Source organism: Triticum dicoccoides, chromosome 3A, assembly GCF_002162155.2.
Source record: "Triticum dicoccoides isolate Atlit2015 ecotype Zavitan chromosome 3A, WEW_v2.0, whole genome shotgun sequence".
Classification (NCBI taxonomy): Eukaryota; Viridiplantae; Streptophyta; class Magnoliopsida; order Poales; family Poaceae; genus Triticum; species Triticum dicoccoides.
Window position 1 is genome coordinate 81,462,618 of NC_041384.1, and position 26,218 is coordinate 81,488,835.

The 26,218-nt window shown below is 43.1% G+C and overlaps 1 protein-coding gene across 1 annotated transcript; it reads right to left on the minus strand.

Annotated features, from left to right (window-relative positions):
• Window positions 1–703: 703 nt before the first annotated feature.
• On the minus strand, window positions 704–23,450 carry LOC119267284. The gene is made up of 27 exons (XM_037548652.1): window positions 23,090–23,450; window positions 22,256–22,450; window positions 20,216–22,153; window positions 19,473–19,548; window positions 18,623–18,745; window positions 17,296–17,366; window positions 17,091–17,197; window positions 16,304–16,789; window positions 16,054–16,239; window positions 15,606–15,899; window positions 14,524–15,171; window positions 13,436–13,832; window positions 13,195–13,337; window positions 12,349–12,516; window positions 11,763–11,960; window positions 10,713–11,273; window positions 10,574–10,633; window positions 10,171–10,490; window positions 9,633–10,065; window positions 9,091–9,552; window positions 8,870–8,986; window positions 8,651–8,772; window positions 7,822–8,575; window positions 4,110–4,364; window positions 3,846–4,028; window positions 2,307–2,645; window positions 704–1,735 (listed from the first exon to the last, which is right to left on the minus strand). Exons 2-27 carry the CDS (start codon window positions 22,401–22,403, stop codon window positions 983–985), a joined length of 9,342 nt encoding a protein of 3,113 aa, XP_037404549.1. The 5' UTR covers window positions 22,404–22,450; window positions 23,090–23,450; the 3' UTR covers window positions 704–982.
• Between the last annotated feature and the right edge of the window lie 2,768 nt (window positions 23,451–26,218).

Genomic DNA, 26,218 nt, shown 5'->3' on the forward strand with positions numbered 1-26,218 from the left:
CCGTGAAGTGTTCGGTTGGAGACAGACAAATTTCTTGTCGGTACCGGATAGTGGATCACTTTCTTACTGGTCACGTCAGTACCTAAGCACATGCGGTCCGGTCGCTCCTGAGGAGCAAGACACGCCTGGATCAGCACCAAGCAAATCCTTACGGCCGCTGGCTGTGATCATCACAAGCATCCCGTAATCTGACGGTTGCAGGACAGCGCCTCAAAAATATATTCCATCCGTTTCTTTTTAGCCTTCATACATCTCAAGTCAAATTTAGTATAGTTTGACCAACTTTATAGAAATAAATATCAACATTCACAATATGAAATCAATATCTTTGGATGCATCATAATTTTCATACTATATAACTTCAGTATTTTGGATATTGATATTTTTCTATATAGATTTGGTCAAACTTTGCGTAGCTCAACTTCAAGCAAACCTTATACATGAAGTAAAAAAGAAACAGTAGTACAAAACTTCACCCGGCAACAAACGAACATGCTTAGAAAAACCCTGCATGGAGACTGGAAAAGGCGCAAACCACATATCAAAATCCAGAAAATTGCATAGTTTGGATTGATATACAAATATACTCCCTCTGTAAATTAATATAAGAGCGTTTAGATTACTAAAGTAGTGATCTAAACGCTCTTATATTAGTTTACGGAGGGAGTACAATGTAGCATACATTACAAACATCGTCTGTCCATGGATGGAGAAACGGCGTCACCAGCCATGCCAGGAAAATCGTCTCTGCCGAATAGGCTGCAAAATTGACTTCCAATTGGCGGTGTGTCCAACCTATAGGCTCAAAATGCTTTATATACAAACCGGAAGCCCCAGTGGCCCCATCCACGTCACAGAATTCAGAGGAAGAGGGAAAATGGTTGCCGGGCGACTGGGCCAAAGAAAGCATGAAACATTTGCCGTTGTGCTATACACTCCTGTAAGATTTATCCACCTTTTGGAGACAAAAAGAAGAGATGATTTACATGAGAGGGAGGTATGCACCCCCATGGCCCTTCCTCAGTATCAGCGGCCCAGCGTTCTCAGGGACCTTGTCCAGAACCGCATTGCAGCCCTCAAGGACATCGCTGAACCCAGTTGCCAGAGTTGCCAACTGCAGCCTCAGCCTCATATCCCTTGTTCGACGCAGCAGACTCCTGAATGATCTGCCGAGATGCTTTCCCCACTCAGCAGGCAAGCCTCCAGGTGAAAGCCAGACTGAGAAGTGCGACTGGTCGCCCCTGGCTGCAACCTCTGCCCGGTAAAATCTCGCAAGCTCCACGAGCATTGGTGGGTGCAGGGGCAGAACTAGTACAAATTCAGCCACAAATAGCTCGATGAGGTCAGGTTTCAGCATCTGGTTCCAGAAGACTGGGGCCCATTCCATTGGCTGATTTATGCTGTATGCTTCGGCAACAATGAGGGCCTCCTGGAACCTAGATTGATCCACAAAAATCCGGCGTGCGTTGGTTTCTGTAAGACCAATCCATACAAGATCAGGTATTCGGATCTGAAGAGATAGGAGAGAAGCACGAGCGCAAGCACGATGTGTCCTTTGGCCAGCGTCAATTGTTGAAAGAATCTCAGCAGTCTGTACAAGGTTATGCATAGCCTTAAGGAGCTCATCATTCCGTCGTTCCTTATCATGCCGATCTAACCAGCTTTCCATGTACTGCTCTGCACGCGACTCAAGGAGGGAAGCCGCCTCATGTTTCATGTCAAAGTGCTTGTATACCTGCATCAGACACATATGTTGAAGGGGGCATAACGAAACAGCAGAAAGACTTATCTCGTAATGACGACAGCCAAGTTGTAAGGAAACACCGCAAGTATGATGGAAACCAAAATCACAAATTCTTGTATATTTTTTGTTCTTCATGTAGTTGCACAGATGGTTCTGGCCCCCAAACAAGCTACTACTGCTCAGTACATTTCTGTTCCATACTAATTAAAAACTGGCATGGCATGCTGCTAATCAACAGATTTCATTTCCGCCTCGTACTAATGAGAAGCTGCCATGATAGGCTGCTAATCAACAGATTTTATGCTTCAGCAAAGCAATAGATCTAGATCCTGAAAAAGGGTTTGCTCAACATTTGTATATATTGGGTTAACTTTCTTATGTTCGATTTTCCATCTATTCTTTACAAAATAATTAACACAAAACACAATGATACCCAGAAGTGTTTATGTGGTTAACAAAGTTTTTTTTACGGAATGTGCTAAACATGTCTTTGCACCTAAATCTACTCCCATTCTACATTTACAGAGAGAGAGAGAGAGAGAGAGAGAGAGAGGACATATACCAGAGACAGAGCCTCATCATCATTTGGGTTGAAATGTTTCAGTGATGTAATAACAGCCAACCTAAACCCTCGAACTGATGCAGGTGCCACTGTGGCTGTGTCAGTGGAAGAATACTTTTGAAGTAGCAACTCCAATTGGCCATTTTCTATAAGGATGGAAAGGATGAAGCTCAAGGAGTGAAAATTGCTCACTCCAGTTATCAAGCGAGCTAAGCAAGAAAAATCCCCCTCTGAAACATATGAATCCACTCTGTTGGCTGCAAATGTGACGAGAACATCCACACCATCAAGACAAGAAGATGACATGTAGAAGTGATGTGACAGTATAAGGAGTTCAACCTGCAACAACATTTGGCATGGACTTAGAGACGGTAAAGAACAGCAAGAAATCAGCAAATTCTCAAACCAAACCTGAACATTAAAAATACTGAAATAAATACAATGCACAGCTCATATAAAAGGTATAGCTTGACACTGCAAATGTCATTTGAATAAGGTTCTTCACTTCCAACATATTAGCTCAATCACGAGAGAATGGGTACAGACAAAGCTTAGAAAACCACCGGTTACCGGCCCAGAAACCAGAACTGGACGGTTGCAGTTTTTCTGACACCCAGTCCCAGTCTTCAAAGCCCTAGCTCACCGCTTAAACCTCATCATCTCTAATCTTTAACTACAAATGTTCAAAAAATGGCATGAAAGCAGAACACCATTAGATGGCAGAAACCACATTCCAGTTTCATCTCCACATCACTCCACAACACAAACACCATCATCCAGCAGACACACCTCCTTCACTTGTCTCTGTGCCCCATCCCCGTCAAAGTTGCAGGCACCAGCAGCACTCACCAGCCTGTCTGGCTGCATTATCAGTACGTCAATGCCCTCCAACACATCTGCCTGGTGTTGGCAGCTCAACACCCCACTGCCAAACTACCTCCCATATACAACTCATTGTCACACACACATACAGTTAGTATTGTTCGCCAGCCCCACCAGACTATCCTAACACCCAAGATGCTGGAGGACAGGTTAACCATGAAAAACCTCGGTGTGCACCCCCCAGTGTAGCTGACATACCATCTCCACACATCACTCTGTTACATCACCTCTCTAGGCCAGTTACCGCCAGTCCAGGGGATGGAAGGAATGCTTGCAAAGTTTGAATCTTCTATATCTAAATAGCCATAACCCCCACTAATCTATTTCTCTCAACACGCAAGCATGCCACCTCAGCACGCAACATGCATAGGAAAAGACCCACTTTAACATGCAACTATGCATAGGAAAAACCACACGTCAACATGCATGATAATTTTCAATCAATTATGCTATTTACATTTAATAAAAACTTTACAAATACACAATAATCAAACACAATAAATCATATGTATTCTTAGTTTTAGTTTTCAAATTATTACTCTAAATATTCATGTTCCATACAACCAAATCTTAATGAACTATATTGCAAAACATTCCCGCAACAACATGCGGGGTATCATCTAGTAAACTAAAAAACTGAAACCAGATCACACAAACCTCACAAGCATGCGGTACTTCATGCCCAGTCATTACCAAACGCATTAAAGCGTGGCCAATTTCTGGTTCTGATGGGCATAGTTTTGCCCACTTCAAGAAGTCACTTGATCTCCACAATAGTGGTGCAGGGCCTTCTTCTTTTTGGGAGTCCAGATAACCTCCACGATGTGCAGCTAAAAGCCCCTGCAATTATTGGACGTATCAGTCAAGATATCTAACATAATACATGTTTTCCTCACCAAAAACAAAGTGCACTGAGCAGACCTTCAGAAAGGAATCAGCAAGAATTCTTGCAATGCTAGATGCAGGCATAATGTGTGTCTCCACCAGAAATTTAGCTTCATCAAAAGAATCCTGAGCTTTCAGTGAAAGCAACTGCAGAAGTTCAATTGGCTGTTTCTCAAATGCTTCAGAAAATGGGAGTCCCAGTATTTTTGCAGTTTGCAAAACCGCTATTATTCTCCTAATAAGAGCCCGTCCGCGCCCCTCGCCACATTTCACGGCTAATTTCTCCATAGCCTGAGATGAAATAACATTCTGATTGGTGGGTTGTACACTACTAGTCAACATATACCAACAAAAATTATCATACAAAAATAGCGAATCTGACATTACAACTATGGACCAAAGCAATGGCTAATATTGACCGGATCCTAGGTGTTATGTCCGGCCTGTCATATGGAAGGCCCATCGGGCAATCTTAGCCCACAAGTTATCTTAGGTTAATTCGTGTGCAAGTTATCTAGGTTATAAATATAAGTTGTAAGACTCTTTTCAGATCAAGCAATAAGAAGAATATTATCTCCTATTGCCCGGCTCCCTGAGGAGCCGGAAACCCTAGCCGCCAACAGCCCTAGCCGCCGCCCTTCTCCTAGCTCGCGACGGCGCCCAGCCGCCGGCGCGCCCGTTCCTCGCCACGGCCCCCTCCATCCTTCCCTTACCACCTACGCCCTAGACCTGGTAAAGTACTTGATCCTACCAATTTGGTATCCAGAGACACCAGACCGATCATGTCCCAATCTCCATCACCGCCGCCGCTACCATCCACCTCCACCCCGCTCTCGCTGCCGCCGGCCACTTCCACCGCGATGGCGGAGATCGCATCCGGCACCACCATCACCACCGCGCCCATCACCATCGCGGCAGACCCGCCTCCGCTCCTCTCGCCCGAGGAGGTGTCGGGCACCCTGCAGGAGCTTGTCCAGGCGGTCAGGGGTATTACCCTCTACCTCGCCGGGAACCAGCCCCCGCCACCCAGCGCCGGCACCACTGCCTACGGGCCGCCGCCGCTACAGTGGCCCGCCCCGGCCTTCCAGGCGCCCTACGGAGGGGCGTCCCAGCCGCCGCTGCTGTTGCCGCACTACTCGGCTGCGGGACAGCCGTGGCCAGCATGGCCGGCCTCCACCGCGCCGCTGGGGGGCCCGCCCCAGCAGCTTCTCCCGGCGCCACCGCCGGCCCCCACGCCGCAGGCGCCGGTGCAGCAGCTCCACCAGGCGCCGCCGCCATCGACAGTACCACCACCCGCGCCTAGGGCTACGGGTCGGCCCCTGCACCAGGTGCAGTTTCCACCGTCACCATCGCCGATCCCCGCTTGGGCGACCGGCTCGTCTCCGGGGCCGGTCTACTCCACGGCGCCGGAACAACCGACGCCCTCCCTGCGGTTTGATCAACCCTCCAGCTCGGCGAACTACGCCCCGGCGCTTCCCGACCCAGCATACGCGCCGGCGGCGACTGCGGCCGCCCCCGGGCACGGCGGGCCGACACCCCCTCGCTTCGCCAAACTGGACTTCGCCACCTACGAGGGCACGGAGGACCCCCTCAACTGGCTCAACCAGTGCGAGCAGTTCTTTCGAGGGCAGCGGACGCTCGCTTCGGATCGCACCTGGCTCGCGTCCTATCATCTTCGAGGCGCAGCGCAGACCTGGTACTACGCCCTCGAGCAGGACGAGGGCGGCATGCCACCATGGGAGCGCTTCCGGGAGCTCTGTCTCCTCCGGTTCGGGCCTCCTATCCGCGGGAGCCGACTGGCGGCCCTCGGCCGCTTACCTTTCACATCCACGGTGCAGGACTACGCCGACCGCTTCCAGGCCCTGGCGTGCCACGCGCCGGGCGTCTCCGCAACTCAGCGCGCCGAGTTATTTGTGGGCGGTCTGCCAGACCATATCCGCGTGGACGTGGAACTTCGGGGACCCCAGGATCTCCAGTCGGCCATGTATTACGCCCGCGCGTTCGAGCGCCGCGCGGTGGCCATCCAGCAGGAATCACCGTCCCAGACTGCTGGGTCGCTACCCGGACCGGATTCCGCGCAGGGTCGGCCTGTGCAGGCTTCTGCGGCACCCCTCGCCGCGACCGCGGGGCGCCCGTTCCGCCGGCTCACCCCAGCTGAGATACTCGAGCGTCGCCGCCAAGGGTTGTGCTTCAACTGCGACGAACCCTACAAGCCCGGCCACGCCTGCCCGCGACTCTTCTACCTGGAGGTGGCAGACTACATTCCGGAGGACGCCGTCGCCGACGACCTGGCCGCCCCAGATGTCGAGAAGGTGTTTGACGCTGGTTGATTACCTCGAAGAGTTCAAGCAAGCGCTTCCCCACCTTACAGCTCGAGGACGAGTTGTTTGTGCAGGCAGGGAGAAGTGTTATGTCCGGCCTGTCATATGGAAGGCCCATCAGGCAATCTTAGCCCACAAGTTATCTTAGGTTAATTCGTGTGCAAGTTATCTAGGTTATAAATATAAGTTGTAAGACTCTTTTCAGATCAAGCAATAAGAAGAATATTATCTCCTATTGCCCGGCTCCCTGAGGAGCCGGAAACCCTAGCCGCCAACAGCCCTAGCCGCCGCCCTTCTCCTAGCTCGCGACGGCGCCCAGCCGCCGGCGCGCCCGTTCCTCGCCACGGCCCCCTCCATCCTTCCCTTACCACCTACGCCCTAGACCTGGTAAAGTACTTGATCCTACCACTAGGCCTAAGCTACTAGCACTAGATGCCACATTTTTAATTCCACGCCTGGATTAGAGACTTTGTATTCACAAGGATTGTTCAGGCCGACATGTACAAAGTCATGAAGCAACTTAAAAGCAGAATTTTCTTTGTTCAGGCCAATATGTAACATTAATGAGAGCAGTCTGTTTCCAAAACGCAATGAGAACTTTTTCGATGTACCAAGCAACTATGTTGTAAATTCACACCAATATTTAATCTGGACGACAGTTTGCGATATTTATTGACTAGAGAAACAGCACACGGCTGCCAGCTTGCAACTATGTTGTTGGAGAATTATTTGTATACTCTCGACATAAAGATCATTCATTCCCAGCAAACCACAGGCAAATATTTCTAACTCAACTACAACCATAGTGTAATCTTTACTACAAGAAAAAATGGATTGAAAATTGGATGAAAGCTATAGCCTTTTGACCTTATATGTAACTTTTGTGGCAAATTAAACAGTGCAAGCCCAATAAACTAGAGAAAACATATGGTGTTTCTTTCATGCGCATGGCCAGTGTTTTCAGAACACAAATGCTATGTAAAACACTTGCGTCATGTCAGGAGTTCATTCAATGTAAATTATGCCAAAAATAAATTGAAGCTCTCCACCCTAGTCTTTGTTTGTCCATAGTCAGATCAGTGTTTTAAGAATATAAGTAACATACATGTATCATGTCAAGAGTATTCATTCTATCTATGTTAACATTATCATGCAACATGCAAAAAATAAATTGAAGCTCCGCCCCAGAACCCATACACTGGATAGAACACCTGAGCAAATGTAAACATGCATTACATCTATTTTCGTGTTTGACAATACTGCTGTTCTTTGTGCCTTTTTCCAGAAGAGGAAAAATTGCAAGCAGACATATTAAACTGTAATTTAACTTATTATGTTTAACTAATGTAAATAATAATTGTTGACATATGATGGTCATTGTGTTAACAGAAACTTCTGGCAAAATGAATGCAACAGTATAACCAAACCTGTGATGGATCAATCATATTGCTGCCACTTGCAATCTGGAGAGATTGAAGTATTGAGAGGGCTTCTGTGTCGAAGGATAATAAATTGATCTCTCCATCACCACCGTCATTTGCAACTCTTAACGCAACATCAACAAGGACAAGTTCTTCAGGAACATATGATGGAGATAACTTTTGTTGGAGTTGCTTAGCTGCAGTTATTTGCCCAAATTCTAATAAGGAGAGCACAGCCTTCTCCATATCTGCAGGCCTGACATGTTGCTCCCAACCAGACAGAGACGCTTCCATCTTTGCAAATTCCTCTTCAGATAGTAAATTTCTTGCTTGTTCTCCAATCTTAGAACGAAAGAAAACTTTAGAATTATCATCAGAATCATTGGTGCTACTTTCAACATTATCAGTGACACCTCGTCTAAGTGGTAGATTTGTTTTGCCCCTTCGCTTTGCTCTTGCATTATTTGTTGTTGTTGTTGCTTCACTGTTATATTCAAAGAGATGCAAATGTTGATGGTTTGATAAGTTATTGTCCCTCATACCATTTCTTTCTGCAGCTTTCATGCTTGGCAAACTCATACTACTGTCTATTTTTGTGATGACATCAGCAGTCTGTTCTATAATACTGGTACTGTTTCCAATAGCTAGACTCTGAGAAACAACAGAAGATTCGCCATCAGCCTTAGAGTGAGTCTCTGACTCGACTGCCAGGAGCCAAACCCTAGTCTCAATTTCCCGGAGAAGATGAAGAGGATATACCCTGCAAAAAATGTATATATCGGTAAGAAGAAGATACGAATGAGCATACATCAATATAGATTACAAGGGATCTTACGGAGAGGATTTAGTAATAGTTCCAGTAAGCCACTGTAAAGATAGCAGAAGTATTTCATGAAGCTCTCGTGCTGGTATCTCTTTCCCTAATGCTTCAGCATGCTTAAGGAAAAATAATCCAGCCTGCACACATAATTGAATGGGCATTACCATCACACGGAATTTACAGGGATAAGAGATCACATATGCATTTCACTGATTCAATCATCAAATACGGTACCTGTAAAGGTGGCAAAGAATATCTCATGAAAAGCGACTGACAGTGGCCCCACAAAGCTGCACGTTCTTGTGGAATATCCCAGAGAAACTCCTTCCATTCGGCAACCATAGCTTCTGCCTGAGACAATGGACAGATGTATATCAGAATAAATCATAAGATATTAGTGAGTAGATATTAAATTATGAGCCATAGAGAAACTTAAGGATAAAAAGTTACAAAACCTGTGATTCCGTCACATGATCAAAAGTAGATTCCCAAGCTATGCCACTCGACTCCAGTTGCCTTGCCCAAGTACGAGCGTCCTCCCATCGTCCATCCTTCTCTAATGCTGCCAGGAGAGAAGCATCATCCATGGAATCGTTCCACTTGTAGATATCACCATCTTTGCATAAGGACGGTTCAGCCAGATTGATTTTCCAATAACTGCGGCCGAAGTAAGCTGACGAAGAACCACCATCTGCAAAATCAACCGCTGCAAGGAGCTGTAGCAAACACCTCTTCTCATAAAGTGATGGACAGGTTGAGAGTACTGCATCTGCGGCTTTTACAGCTGTAGCAACTACCCATCCTGTTATTGATGATGCTTCTTTGAATGAGTTTGATTGAGAGGCTTCATCTTTTATCCTTGCTGAAAATGATGTCAAATGTGCAGAAGCCTCGGACAAGCGCATTTGACAAAATGCCTTCAAGGTAACACAAACAAAATGCTCATGTTAGTTGGTATACAACTAGCAAAATATATAAATGGCCTGTTTCTACTAACCTGAAGAGAACGAATGAAGGGGAGAAGGGAGCAGGATGGCAGAAACAAGTCAAAGGATCGAAGTAACGGTAGGAACAGCTGTTGTTCACACAGCACTGCTACTATACTTGATAAAGATGCAAGCCTCTCATCAATATCAACTGGAATATCAGTCTCTTCAGAGGTGGGCTTTCTTCTTTCCTGATGAGCATCAATATCGGAAGGATTGGAAGTTGCAGTACCATTTGGCCCACTTGCGATGTCCAGCGAAAAACCTGATTTGAAGCTATCTGGAGAGGCCTCCAAGAACCGTCTCCGCTTTGGATTCTTCCTGTTGTAACGATATTCAACATTCCTACTCACGCTTGGCAATTTATTTGTGACCTCAACAGCAGATCCAACATTCTTAGCTACTTTAGAGGAAATACCGTCCACCTTGATTAAGGACAACTCCCTGAAGACAAGAAATAGATGCCAACACAACAAAATTACACAACAAGAGCAATGAATCTTGCAAAATGTCGCATGCATCAAACCCCTACAATGCTCAATGAATTACCTTGCAGCTGTAATCTCAAGCCAAAAGCTTAAGCATGAGAGAAGAGTTACATCTGGAAAGCATGAAGCAATCAACGCCAATAAAGACCACTGCATTTGTTTCGCTTTATTCAGAAGTGCCTCCCCGGGGTTCTTTTGCCTTTCACAAACAGCAAGTATGCAGAAAAGTTCCATGGGGTCGTCGCCATCAACAGACAAGAGAGATGGATCCCTACTACCTGAGGGTACATTGCTAGACGATTTCCTTCTATTTGATAACGTGTTTTTCAGAACTGTTAGTATATGAGTCCTCAATCTTGAGTCCTTTATCTCTTTGGAAGCCTGAACACAATACCAGGGAGAAGAGATGAGAATAGTGTTTTGTCAATCAACAAAACGCTTACTATTTATGATTAAAATAATACCACTCCGATAACAACTTCAATTGGAAAACCAGCTCTCTGGGCTTCTGTTAGAAAACCAACCTGCCAAAAGCATGATCATCAGTGGGAGGACTTAAAATAAATAACATACCCACAAGACAAATAAAAAATGTGTCAGTACCCAATCATTGTCATTGGCCAGTAAAGCCAGATATTTTGTACTTAATGGGAGATGGTGCGCCAGAAAGAATTCTGTAACCAAATTCCAATGTTGGCTGGCTTCATTTTGCTGCGACCGGTAAAGAGATGCATCACCAATGCCACTCAAGAGCCAAAATCCACAGGTTCTACCTTCGTCTAATAATGGCAAACTTGCTCGTTCCAGGTGCTCCAGTATAGCAATAAGAGGCTGTGATGGTTGTTCCCTTTTGGGACCCCTAGAGGTTTGCTTCTGCTCTAAAATCTGAAGATGATCAGACTGGACATAATCTTCAGCTAATGCTCGAGCAAGAGCAGGAGCAATATCAGCCCCATGGGAGAGCACATGTAACCCAGAGCTCCTTGGTGAAGATAGCTCACTTTGTTTATTTTGTTGAGCCAAGTTATAGTAGGAAGAGATGCGCTGAAGAGCAGCAATATCTAGACGGAGCATGTTAGCACACATGCCACATAGTTCCAACAGGAATGTGCAGGAAGCAACCAGTGTGGAGTCCTTGAAGTTTGTGATAGCTAGTGGAGCCACCTGGAGAAATGATAACATATTGCAGCACACCCAAGAAAAAAGCATTAGAATTTTCAATAGAAACTGAAAAAATTATTTCCAAATTAACAAATAGTATATGGAACTTCTTCCCAAAGCTTATGTTGATTATATGTTCTGCCATTTAGGCATTCAGCATTCTTGTAAATGGTATCAAAAGATAAAACTGGGACAAAAATAAACTTTGGCATATCATATCCAGGAAAAGATTTGGAATATCGCCACCTCTAAGTGACCAATGGGTACTATCTGTATAAAGTAGCTCTTGATTATATGCCCATCTCTACCTTCACTAGAAGTCCAAACTCTCCAATATTTATTCATCTTAGTGATCAGAATAACAAAAACTGAATGATGATGATAACTAGTCTATTCGAAGAGTAAGTTTTTCAATCAGAGTGTAAAGTTTTGATGGATACTGGTATAACTAGTTGTTCGAGAGAAAAAAACAAGTCAGAAACATGAACATACCGATAGAAGAACTGATCGTTCAGTTTGACTTAAAGGGGCTAGGATCAGTTGTACATCTGCTTGAACATCAGACTGTGTGGAGATCACTTGGCGCGCATTTGCTGATTTTAATTGTGAAGCTCTTTTACCAAGAAGATGCCTGAAAGCTGCTAGTGCTCGGCCACGGTGCAAATGATGCTCCACCCTCAAGTCTTTCTCCTGAAGGGAGGAGTTAACTAATAATGAAATTACTGCTTTGGAAATAAACACTATAATACGGTGAGAGAACACAAACAAGACTGGGGGCGATAACCCTAAGTTCAGAATATTACATGCAGTGTGGATTTAAGAAATAGTATATGCTAGTGGTGGGCTTATGTTATATGGATAAGCATCCTCCGCACTAGCTCTTGCCGGGATCAAGTATGTATATCTCCTATTCTTGACCAGTGTCCAAGTATGAGCACTAGCATACATTCAACATGACAAAACAAAATTCTGTTGTTCTAAATAGAGAAGTAACATGGCGCAAAAGTGATGCAAGAAAGAAAACAAAGAATCTGTTCTCAATGATGTATTAAGTACATTAGTACAAGATAGAGTGTACCTCAAGGGAAGAATATAGTTCTTCAACACTTTTTTGAATGGATGCTTCTAAGGACAACGCATTGGTTTCACTATATCCAGTGGTATTGTATATGTAGTCAGTGACACCATGAGTAAATAACTCCTCAGATGACGGTGCACTCGATAGCAGTTGCATCCCAAAAGGGCCCTGATCACAGATTGTGGTCAATTATATAAAATAGAATTATCCTGCTATCAATGCTGCTGGAAGATCAAGATTTACATGTACACAAAATAAATATATATGAGGGAAGTAAGTTTGGCATCTCAAAGACCCTTACTGCTTTTAAGTTAGCCTTGCATGTCTCGAATCTTATAGTGCTTTCCTTCATGGTAACCGATAATCACACACTCTATTAAACTAACATTTTTCTAATACATAATTAGAGTACACTGGTATAGAAGAGATCTTTTTAAAAGAGACGATGTTATAGAAGAGACTGAAAGGGGGCTAAGAGCTTAAGACACATTTGCCAAACAGCTTATGTTGTTGACTTTGGTCCACTGCCCTTGGGCAATTAGGCGTAAATTGGAACACAAAAACAGTGCAGTTTTGGTAACATTCTTGAAAGAGTGATTACTGTTTTAAATACTTCCATAGAGAAAAACTAAGATACTGAGAGAAAGCACAACTGATCCACCAGAAGTGCTTTGGAACATCCGAAAAGATTTGTTCCAGAAGGAAAGGAACAATTTGCATGTACTTGTGTCATAAGAACATAAAGTCAACTAATGTCATATGGGGTAGAACTAAATGCTTAATGATACCAATGCTGGAATTCAGAAATGTTAGCTGCAAGATGCTATCCAAAAAGCAGAAATAAACCTGTTCAAATAGTTGGATTAATCTTCTAATAGACTTTGGAAACCAACACGGGAGCATTTGCAACAATGAAGTGTCTCCTCCAGCAGAGGAAAAAATGCTATAGCGCCAGCACAAGTAATCTGACATTGCGGATTTTCCAGAAACTGAAAAAGAAATTGAATTTATTCTGTTTTATTAAGAAAGGACATAGTGAGTAGTTGGCTTCAAAACTAATAAGGGAAAAGAGTTGTATTTTGATTACCATTAGTTGGAGAATAATTTAGACAGCCATACCCATCTTGCCCAAAACAGGTGGAACGAAGTGTCTTCCATAGGGTTGGAAATTGCTGGAGACAATGACCTAGGTTCTCTAATGTGCACTGAGAAGACAATCCACGATTTCTGTCCACACTGCCAGTGCATATGGACTTTTGAATTGGTGGTGAAGCATACATTAAGGTAGCTAGTGCAGACATTTCCCCAATCCGTTCAGCCATATCATCAACAGTATATAATATCTCATCTATCTCAATTGCAGTTAGATTGCCATGATTAACCATTTTCTGTGACAGATTCCAACGGGCGTTAGAAAAGGATGCCTCATACTCATAACCTTTGACTCTGGAGAAGAGTAACCATTGTGCCCACTTGCAATCACCCTGAGAAATTTCATGACATAATAACAAAGTCAGAATAATTTTTTGTTAAACTGGGAAAAGGTCGAGCAGCTTAATCTTATATCTATAACATAAGGCAGTATTATAAGTACTTTGTCTACCACTACTGTACATAGTATCAGCAAACAGACAAAGCCGGGTCGGCCAATAATAGTTTGTATTACCACCATACTAGCTCGTCTAGAAGATACTGGGTATGGAAGTGTTAATGTGCAGGGTAGCAAGTATGACAAAAAATTAATTGGTCCTCTATTAGACAGAGCAAGTTTGCAGACAGAAGGGGCAACTGGTCACTTGCCAGGAAACCAGAAAAAAACAGGTGAGAAGCATGCATATGCAGATTCTCACTGAAATGGAATGTTTGGCAACTTGAACTTCAGGTATTTTCCAAAGAATAATGTAAAACCAATTACTTGCATGCAGGAATCATGGAAAATTTGAACAGGAGCAAACCCGCCATACTTATCATAAAAACTTGACTCCACATAAACACTAATCATGTAACAGCCAAATTACCAAGTGCGTATCCTAACAAAAGAAATAAGTTTATTTGACACAACCAGCTGATTCCACTGCCAGGGGTCATTAAATTAGCAAGTTTGGTAGGTTTAAATCAGAGCTGAGCACAAAGAACTCCAAATATCATAAACTAAAGGGATGCAGTATGACTTACTGCGGCTTCTTTGAGCAAAGGAATAGAGTCCTCCCCGAGAATCAAATTGCAGTTGTCCAGATAGAGATCGAGTAGGTATGGAGAGTCATATTGCACACAAAAACGGATGACTAATTTATGCAATGCTCTTTCACAAGCCTGGTGACGTTCATCATCTGGCATCTCTGAAGCAATTAATGGCATAGAAGCTTCTTTCTTGGGGCCTATCTTGGCTGTATTAGTAAGTATGCCAGCTCGAGCAAGTAAAGGTATAATTTCGGTAGTACTTTGCCAGTACTCTTTCATAAAGATGTGTTTCTTTGCCAGTTGTTCCTGCATTAGCATTCTCATCCATGATGTTGATTCATGATTAGACAAGGATCTGAATATTTTGACATGTGGTACTTCCATACAAACAGGCTCTAGCTCCTCTGAGTCACATATATACATTTTATAATCAGGGACACTGACGTCAGACACAATGCTGTAACCAGCTCGTGAATTGTCCACATTAATGCTAAGTATCCCTTCTAGAAGTACACTGTCAGGAATCATGTCCAAGAGTTTGCAGACTTCCCCCACATCATCATGAGCAACAAAATATTCAAACTGAGATTCCCATGGGAGGTCCGATTGAGCAGAGATATGACAAGGCTGGTCCAGTATTATCTAAAGAACATACAATAAAAAGAATCTTAGGACCATAGTTAAGAAAATAAGTAATACAGACCATAATCCAGAGTTTAGCGCGCTTTATAATCTATTCAACTGGCCAAAAATAATCTTATTCAACTGGCCAAAAATATTGCCATGGCTAATTAAATGGCACATCATAAACATTTTCAATGCAAACAAAAGAACAATGCAAGGAAAACAAATTAGGCAGAATCAGTAGTGTGACAAACTCTTCCATGCTCACTTCATTTTATAGAGAAAAAAATGCAAAAAAACACTTGATTTTATAATTAATAGTAACTAGTAAGAGCTAACAGAACAAGAAAATCCTTTGCACTTTTGTAGATGATGAGCTACAGCACATGGTTATTATCGGAAAGAAGGTGCAATCCCCCAGTTAACAAGTGAAAGGACAAGTCATGACTTACGCGGTCCACAGTTCTTTGATCCCAAGCATCAGACCACACAGCAGCACACACCCAATATCCATCGGAAAGGTTGCTTTGAGAGAACTCCTTTAAATCAGCGTAATCGTTAACGTTCACCCAAGAACCAAGCACAGCTCCATCAACATCACCACATTCAATAGCAGGGTGGTTGCGAATATGGAGAGCAAGCACTGGTTTATCTTCCCCTGGAAGTGTAACAATATTTACAGCATCATGAATAACGTTCTCCCTGCCAAGATATGTGTCCCAGAAGCTGCTGCTTGGGTAAAAACGCTTTTCCACAAAAGAAAAAAAGGTTGATCAGTGCGGAAACAAACAGCGCGCAAACATTTATTTCTTTTTATGTGTTAAAAATGTATAACAGAAACAAAATATATTGTAAGAACAGAATTTTTTCAATTAGCTAAAACAGGATGCAGAAGCAAACCTCAATCAGTGCTAAGGTCTCCAACATCTTCCACTCATTTGATCGCATGTACCCGCGCTGTTTCATCTCCTCGGCTATTTGTAGCCTAAGTGACCTTCTGACAGTACCTTGCATAAGTTGTCTAAGGTCCGACTCTATGTCATCTCCTAGTCTTTCTAGTGTAGCTACAGCCAGTCGACTTTCACCCTGTAAAATTATGTGTTAAGACTTCAGGAAATGATGGGGAGACACATTTTTAAGCTATGGGTACCTTCATTAACAGATCATAAACAATGGATCTTCCTATTTCATGAACTTCGGAGAAAACGTCATCAAAATCATCACCAGAACATGATTCCCTCTGGCGCAACAGTTGAAGCTGAAGAACTGCCAACGGTAGTCGACCAGATTGTAGTGCTTCACCGACTATTGTTTTCAAGTCAAACTTATTCATTTCCCAACGGTTCATCATATCCTTGATATTTCCTTGAGTAACCGGTCTTCCAACTTGAGTGGTTCTTTGATCAGTGTCATTGTCATGAGAAGTAGCAAGGGAGGATTCAACTTGCGTTAATGCTAACAGCCTGTTACTACCAGGAACAAACTCAAATGCAGTAGATGTTGATCCTTGTCTGTCAGGAGCATCTAAACCAGCTGACAGTTCTGGTGAAACACCATCCACTACAACAACTGGGGATGGAGAATCATTTTGTAGTACTTCTTTGCCTATTTTCAGTGAGTTTTTATCATCTCCTTGCTACAAAGAATAACATACCAAATAAGGGTCCATTAGTCTATATCAGTAGGGTCTTCCCTGCTGTTTCCGCAAAATATTGAAGATAAATTCAAGGACAGACCCAGTGCTAGAAGCTCCCACACCAGGTGGGGTCTGGGGAAGGATTATACGAGGCAAGCCTTACACCTGCACAGTGCAATGCAGAGAGGCCGCATCAAACCCAGGACCTCTTGGCACAAGTGAGGAGTACTTCACCACTGCGCCAGGCCTGTCCTTCCATTTGAAGATAGACTAATTGTAAAAAACAGCTATAATTATTTACCATCCGGACTGAATTCTGGTTCTTTGCAGTGATTCGGCCCTGGATACTTCTAATTACTCCCAAAAGGAAAGCCATTTCATGAAGCTTTACTGAATTGGCTGGCATGTCTGGGGAAAAGATAAATGAAAAGGAATAAACTCACAGATAACAAAGTGTGTGGGCACGTGCGTGGACATGTGTGGGTGTGCGGGAGAAGAGATGTAACCTTTCTTTTGCTTAAGTAGCCCATAAGCCTTGATTGTTCTCGTTGCAAAGCGGACTGCTAAAACCATTAACCTGTTTTCACACTGTAAGCTTACAAATTACATGAAGCTAAAAGCTACAAGTATGTAACATATTGCAAGCATGGTCATGGTCAACTCAAAGTATAACTAGTAGAAAGAATATAAGGCACGCCTCCTTGTGGGCATGTTCTAATATGTTCCATTGCGATTTGAAGACATATCAACAAAAAAAAAAGGCAACCTGGTGCATGTAGCTCCCGCTTGCGCAGGGTCCAGGGAAGGGTCCGACCACTTTGGGTCTATAGTACGCAGCCTTTCCCTACATTTCTGTAAGAGGCTGTTTCCAGGACTTGAACCCATGACCTCATGGTCACAAGGCAGCAGCTTTACCACTGCGCCAAGGCTCCCCTTCTGATTTGAAGACATATCAACATCACATTATATTCAGTTGCATGCCACAACATAGATTTCAGTCCATTTGCACTAGATCATCAAATTATTTTTCTTGTATAAGCTTTGCAGGATGACAGAAAATATCAAAACATTTTATGTTACATCTAAATTACTAAACAAAAAAAACTTAAGTGTATACCATTCCAACTTCCACCCCATTTTCTGTACACGCGTTATTCTTGACCATACAATAAGATTGTATCTAATTAAACAGTATATATCTGAAGCATTTCCTGCCTTCCATGGTATTCCACGTGTAAACATTCTTTGACGAGACATATTTAGCACACAATACAATATCACATTTGAGTTACTTTGATTATTTCTATGAAAAAAATAAGGAGAAACATTTTTGTTTCGGTGCAACTAATTTATTCAGCTAAAAAAATGATGAATGTCTCAAAGTTCTGCTAATACTCTGCTTCTGCTCATGAATTTACCTAGTAATATGCAACTCATGTCATTCCCTTGCAGAAGCAGGTGAAGATAATGAAAGATTGAAATGAATCATTCTTCTCGTAGGATTTTAAAATGAACTCAACTCAATACAAATTGGTGCAATGAAGCTTAAGGTTTCGTGTTTGTCTAAATTAGAGAAGAATATATTTATATCATTACTAGGGCACAGGGCAATGAATCCTTAATTTCTTGGGTACCTACCCAGTACTTACTGAGGTCAATATCTAACTGAGTTTTTGTATGTATATTACAACATAAATAGATAGAGAAAAGCATGTTCCCAAGAAAGATTGTTTTTACAGAAGAATCCTAATTTACGAATATGGCTTATAATTTATGATAAATACTCCATCAGAGAAGAAATATACTAATCTTAAAAGAAGAGAAGAAATATACTTGGATGACACTGCAGCCTCATGATCACTTCTTGTGCTACATAATAGCCGATAAACAGATGCCAATAGCAGTTGCAAAACACCTTCTTCTGCAAGATCAACCTCCGCGAGCATATTCAACGATCTAGAAATGATTAATATTAGACAATTGTGCATACTGATCAGTAGAACTGAGAAGAATTCACACACACACAAAAACACATGGTAGGTGAGGAATTAACTGAAAACTACATTCAACAAAATGAGACAAGATTCGTAGACAAGAAACATGCTTACAGCGTAAAGCCAGAAGTAAGCATACACATATAAATGCATTGAAACTTGGGAGTTACATGCAACCATCTATTTCCACCTTCGAACTTCGGAATAAACCTAAGAAATTCTTATAAACGGAACCCTTTCATCTAGATATTCAAATTCATTCCTAAAAGATCAAATATTTTATCAGCCTCCAAATACTCCCTCCGTTCCAAAATAGATGACTCAACTTTGTACTAACTTTAGTACATAGTATAAAGTTGGGTCATCTATTTTGGAACGGAGGGAGTAGATCATAAAGGTAGGTAAATATAGATAATTAGTCTTGCCATTCTTGTACGATTCATTTAACTATGGAGATAGTTTCCACTGTATACTGAAATTCTACTTTAAACCAATACTTGGACTCCAAGCAATAGTAATGATCCATCGGAATCGTCGAGAAACATGACCATGAACTACGTTGTGAATGTTCCAACACAAATCTAAGAAAACAAGGGCTTGGAAGTAACTAAGTAAGAGCTATGAAGTTTAAGCTAAACTAATAACAAATGAAAATTAATTTTAGCCCAGAAAATAATTGAGGATCTTACTGCTCCAGATCATTGATATTTGTGTAATGCAATGACAATTGCACCCAGCGCAGCCTAGAGATTTTCATGTCCCATCCTGCCAATGCAATAAATAATATTAGATCACATGATGCTTTTCTCTAAAAATATAATATCTGCACAGAACATCCAAACCATCAGCATCCAGGAGGTCTATCATTCTCAGCAGCCGGACTGTCAAATATTTATACATATATAATTGGGGAAATACACATCCATTGAAAAGGTTAAGAAGATTATTGCTTGTTGGATAGTTGCCATGGAAAGATATATGAGCAAAATGCATTACCATTTCTGTTAATAAATATGCATCATGTTCAGGTAGTGGCCATGCTATTGAAGCTGATCATTGTGACTAACACCAGCACAGTGCACGATTCCAGCAAATGCTGATTGACCAGTCACCTAGATCGGTATTGATTGACATTAACCAGATGAAAAAACTGTATAATGTGCATGCATGGCAGTAACAATCTTGCATATAATGTTTACTGCACAAACATTTTTTAGCTTAAAAGTAGTAGCAAATTTGAGCTATTCTTTCAATCGTGATAAAATGATTGATCACGCCCGCAAAATACGTTTGAGTGGCAGGACACAGCATAGGACAAGCCACTCCATAACTGAAATACTGAACTGGGTTGTTCGAGCTAACCGTAGTGACACTAGCAGAACGACAAACAGGGCGAAAAAATAAAGACAAGGCCAACTGAATAACAACGCACCATTCTCCCAGCAGAGCCTGTCTGCTAATGAAGGTCCTTCATACAACAATGCTTTATCCAAAACCTCTATTTGCCAGGCCTCCAATCTTGTTCGAAGTCTATTTACTGACAACAAATTCAGAGCATTGCATGCACTACCACCAGAAAAACCTGGTTGCCAAAATTGAGTGGCATCGATACGAGATGAAAAAGACGATACAGACACTGATGGAAGGACCACAGAAAGGTTATCCTGCGAAATCAAATACAAATATCCCTGAAAGGAGCAAACAGCAGATTCACCAACAAAAGAAAAATCCTTCTGATATGAGAGGCTCCTGTCCAGAAAACCAGCATCAATATCTCTCTCGTCAAGTGAACATGAAGCCATAAGCAACTCCGTGTGAATAATTTTAACATGTTTATGTCCCTCTGCATTGCAACTTCTAAAGATCCTTGTCAGTCCAAATGGTGAGAGGCTTATTACATTCTCCTGTGATCTGCATGGAGGAAGGACTACTCTTCGCACATGAGCAGAACCCACCATTGTGGAAGGATAAGTTACCACATCTTTCATTTGTGATGTAGTACTGAAACCACTTGGCCAGCTATCCACTTGATTTTCATTACATTTACAGTATTTTCTTCTTTTCCTAGCTCCGACGACACCAGCATTGTATCTATCTGAAAAATCATATACCATTTTGTCTGGATTAAGTGACCCTTGTCTAATTGGCTGATGACTGCAAAATGTTTGACTCCCGATCTCATGACCAGCAGTTTCCCAGGCAGCAAAATTATTGCCATAATGATTTATAGAAGGTTCGTCAAACTTTTCATGAGCATTGGCTTTGAAATTTAAGATATCGTCAGCATAGAACACATAGACTACCCCAGCCTCATCTACAGCAGCAACAAGTGGAGAATGTGGTGCCAAAACTAACCTCTTGAACATTCTGCCAATGACATTCTCAACACAGGTGCTTTCTCCTACATTTGTTACAGTGGGCAAAGGCATCTCCAGATCTATTCTGCACCGATCAAGAACACTAAACGAGCTGATAGGGTGACCAGTTTTCGCATTCCAAATGGCGACAAAACCCACTGCATTGATGGAGGCAAGAAATATATCTGACAGTTGGAAATCGACCCACTGTGGATTAGGTTCTACATCATCATATGCAGTCTGAAGGTCTACCACAAAGTTCCACTGTATACCCCAATGGTTTAGCTCAAGGATAGCCACCAAAATATTTTTGGCGTTGTGTTGATGGACCTCGCAATTTACAGATTCATTAGGAGTTAACACTAAACCGATCAAATAACCGGAAGAGCTAGGCAAAACTTTTAAACATTCCCACTGGCAGCTGCATGATGCTTCAGCTACAGGTCCATGACTTGGAAGATCTTCAGGAGATCCACTGTCAGTTTCCGTCCTAGTCTTCATAGCAGAACTGCTTAACCAGAATTTCAGAAAGGACATAGTAATATCATATATGCTAAATGATACCACCTCTGCAGAATGAGGCAATGAAGACTTCAGAGGAAATCTGGCTTGGTATTTTCCATTGCAAACAGCTGCACTGATTGTAGTCAGAAAAGAGCGAAAGCAGTTCCTTGCACCCGACTCGCCATCCTCCGGCACTGAGCACTTGGCAGGAAACCATTCTTTCCACTCCCCATGCAGCTCTTTAGTATCACAATTGACTGTTACTGCACTTTTGTCAGAATGACAAAACGCATGAACTGTGATAGAATCATCACTAGATAAAACAAGAAATTCACTGAAAGCCGGAACCTCAAGTTGACTAGAAGCATCACAGCAGTGTCCCCATGCTAAAGACTTCACCCTGGGAATAGAAGAAAAACACTCAAACACTGGCAAGCTACTATCTGAGAGAGCCATAGGTGATTCAACTTGTGATGGTTGGACATTGACAGTTGACAGAACAAGATCGCCTGGGTTGTAAAATCATAATCAGTAGAAAAAAATAAGAGGAAGGAGATGATGATGATGAGCAGAGGAATATTAGAGCATAAAGGAAAGCAACAAAGCTTCACCATGTTCCGAGAGCAGTCCAAACAGGCTCCTTGTAGGAGAAATGGACGCTTCACAGAATTTTGATAGTTCAAGACAGGGATGCAAGCTTTTCCACTTATATAACTGCAGTACAGTAGGCCCACCCTCCATCTCATAAGATATGGGCATTGTTATTCTGCACCGGTTCACCTGCTAATGGTGGCAGCAAGCAACATCTCTTGCAAAAATAGAAAGAGAGTTAGCCAACATAATACAGAATAGGAAAGCTTCAAGCAAAACATTATAGCTCGCTGCTGCATATATACCAACACTACTCGCTAAATATATAGTAGTTCGCTATTTCAAATAGTCACTAACCTAAACAATCCACTCTGAAAATGGTTGCTCTTTGGAAAATAATACTCTGAAAATGATTGAGCGACCAAAAATTTAACAGGACAATTTGGTCTGAGTTTTTTGTTTTTGTTTTTGTTTAAAAATATCATAACCGAAGCAGAGAATTGCAATAAAACAGGAGCAACGATGAGACAAAAAAATGACTACGATGTGCTAAAATGAAATAGAGAATCGGCTCGAGGTCTGGGGGCAACTAACAGATGTAGCATCCAAAATGACAATCCAGATGATTAGTGGATGGCAAAATAAACTCGAGATCAGACTAAAACCAAACCATGGAAGGGGATCAAGTCCCTCGACTTGATTAGTTCACTGACTAACAAAGTTTCAGCAGAGGTGAAATTCGCTACTGTTACGGCGGATCTAGATGATGCGCCGAGCGTGCAGCGGCACACCCCGAAATCGTGAAGGTCGGTGGGATTTTCAACTAATCGCATGGATGAGAACAAGCAGCATACCTCAAACCCCAAATGGCCAGAGACCGGGGCGGGGCGGGGCGGGGCGGGGACAGCAGGGGCGCGATGCCCCGGCGAGGAAGAGCGGGGGAGGCGACTGCGGCGGCCCGCGTGCGAGGCGGGAGGCGTGGAGGGGCGAGATTGAGGCGTCGGCGGTGACGCTGAGGTAGGGCGCGGTGGTAGACCACGGGGGAGACTCCGCGGGGGCGGGGTCGCGCCCGAGGGAGACGCGGCGGGCGAGGGAGCTCACCGCGTGACCCGGCGAGCGGTTCCCCGGCGACGCGGCGGTGGTCGTGGCCGCCAATTTCTCGCTGTCTGTCAGCGTCTGTGTCTCTCCGTGCGGGCAGTCGCCCCTCCCCCTCGCTCAGCTTCTTTGGCTTCGTGTTCGTTCGTGCGACGGGACATCGGATGCCAACGCGCGTCCGCACGTGCCGTCACGTGAGGCCGAGCTGGTGCTGATGTTCTGTGGGCCGTTGTCGCCTGTCTCGTTGTCTACTATGGCCTGATTGGGCTACGATATGGTGGCCTGGTTATTTCTCGTTCATTTTTTTCGCTCTATCTTTTTAAATTTCTATTTTTCTTTTTCCCCACTAGATTTAACTTTTCATATTTTATTGACCTATTTATTTTCTTGCTAACTCATTAGTATGCTTGATTTATTTTTATTTATTTTTTATTTTAGTTAGATACATGAATGATTTTGTAAGAGATACATGAAAACTACCTTTAGAACACACAAACTTATTTTCACTACATAAAACATCTCTCTGAGATAGGTGAACATTTTAAAAAAATCATGATCATTTCTTCGCTATATACAAACATTTTATTTTGATATGTATGAATATTTCTTTTTAACCATGCATGGACATTTTGTATTGACATGTGAAACCATTTTATTTCTAAATATGTGAACATTTTTTCTATTCAAGATGCAAGAGCATTTGTTTTTATGCACATGTACTTTTTACAGCATAGATATAAAAAATTCACATACAAAAACCTTTAAAAAATACACGGGACATTCTTTTGATATACTTACACATTTTTTTGGTACATGAACTTTTTATTAAATTATTTTTTTACAAAATTAGTTAAATAAATATATTTTTTGATTTATATAAACCAATAGTGTCTTTAATGGGTCGTACCAAAATACATTCCATGTCATGATGGGCCGCGGACTGGTTGCACGTTTTTGCCCCCTATTGCTTGCAATAAGAGGCATATAGGTGTGACCACATGTACGTAAGATCACAATACAAGGACCTTCACTAAGAAAACACTGCAAAGCTCCCATGATTATTACATGGAGCTCTTCCCGTGGGCAAAACGGTCAATGTCCCTCACCTCCTATGCGTCGTGGGTGAGGTGGGGTGATCACCACCGCATTTGTAGCTCTGTGCTAGGGCTTCGTATCCTTGTCCTTGTCAAAGAAGCCAAATATATGATGACACTCAGACTAATGGTGATTTTGTTTGTTAGATTGGTAGCTCATGAATCTGGTCTATTCGTTCATGTTGGCTTGTTTTGGTATTTGGTTCTTCAATTTCCTGCATTGACGTTCTTGATAGCGTTCTTTCTCTTTTCATGATGTTGTGACAATGAAGAGGTAGACCTTCCTTTTGTGAAAGGGGCAAGGCCTGAGATGAAGCATGTATTTTGCTCTCAAGATCCTACTCATTATGGTAGGCGACATAAGTGGGTCTGTAAGCTATTTTCATGTTGTCTGGTAGGTATGGAAGCGACGAGCTTATCAACCTTTTGCAGCTGCTTTTTTCAAATCCAATGTCAAAAAAGATATCCATGTATTGTGCTTGTACTATGTCCCTCTTAATAATAAATTAAGCGCGTCTCTAAAAAAATGAGAATCAAGAACCACAAAAGTGATGTTCTAGAAAGTTGCAATACTCCCTAAAGAGGAGAAGTTGGGTCTCGGTTGTACATGCACCCTATTATATTGAAAACAAAAGGTGAAGATCGACAAAATTGGTCATTTTCCAGTTCAACAGAAAATGTCCTTTCACCTAACTTTAATCAAGTATAATCCTTTTGCTCAACAACAACCTCTGCGATGTCGAACTTGGCTACAATGCCATAGGAAATAGCTAAGCGGTTCACCAGCAAAACGAAGATTACATGGGCAATGCCAAAGTCGCTAGCTTTGAGCTATTAGAGCTTAACAAGACTCTCTCTGGCGTTGACCCCTTTTAATTTGGTCACACCCCCGCATGTCTCATGGGTCAATGACATACTCTTTGGCACTAAGATATAATCATGTGCCAACAAACATTAGTTATACCTTCCATGCAAAGAGGTGATGGTAGTCCATGTTGGGAACGTTGCAGAAAACAAAAAATTTCCTACGGTTTCACCAAGATCCATCTATGAGTTCATCTAGCAACGAGTGATCGGATTGCATCTACATACCTTTGTAGATCACGCGCGGAAGCGTTCAAAGAACGGGGATGAGGAAGTCGTACTCGACGTGATCCAAATCACCGGAGATCCTAGCGCCGAACGGACGGCACCTCCGTGTTCAACACACGTACGGTCAGCGTGCCATCTCCTCCTTCTTGATCCAGCAAGGGGGAAGGAGAGGTTGATGAAGATTCAGCAGCACGACGGCGTGGTGGTGGATGCAGGGGTCACTGCAGCAGGGCTTCGCCGTTCTACTGCGAGAGGGAGAGGTGTAGCAGGGGAGAGGGAGGCGCCAAGACTCAAGGGTGCCCCTGCCCCTTCCCTTCCCCCTTTTATATAGGCCCCCTAGGGGGTGCGCCGGCCCTAGGAGATGGGATCTCCTAGGGGGGCGGCGGCCAAGGGATGGAGTGCCCCCCAAGCCAGGTGGGGCACCCCCCCCACCCTAGGGTTCCTAACCCTAGGCGCATGGGATGGGTCAAGGGGGGCGCACCAGCCCACTATGGGCTGGTTCCCCTCCCCACTTTAGCCCATGGGGCCCTCCGGGATGGGTGGCCCCACCCGGTGGACCCCCGGGACCCTTCCGGTGGTCCCGGTACAATACCGGTGACCCCCGAAACTCTCCCGATGGCCGAAACTGCACTTCCTATATATAATTCTTCACCTCCGGACCATTCCGGAACTCCTCGTGACATCCGGGATCTCATCCGGGAC

Excerpts from the sequence above, each read along its gene's own strand:
- LOC119267284 (XM_037548652.1), bottom strand. The coding sequence starts at position 22,403 with ATGCCCATATCTTATGAGATGGAGGGTGGGCCTACTGTACTGCAGTTA. Across the intron at positions 12,517-13,194 it reads TAATCCAACTATTTGAACAG|GGCCCTTTTGGGATGCAACT; the intron begins GTTTATTTCTGC and ends ATCTGTGATCAG. Across the intron at positions 1,736-2,306 it reads ATGATGAGGCTCTGTCTCTG|GTATACAAGCACTTTGACAT; the intron begins GTATATGTCCTC and ends TGTCTGATGCAG.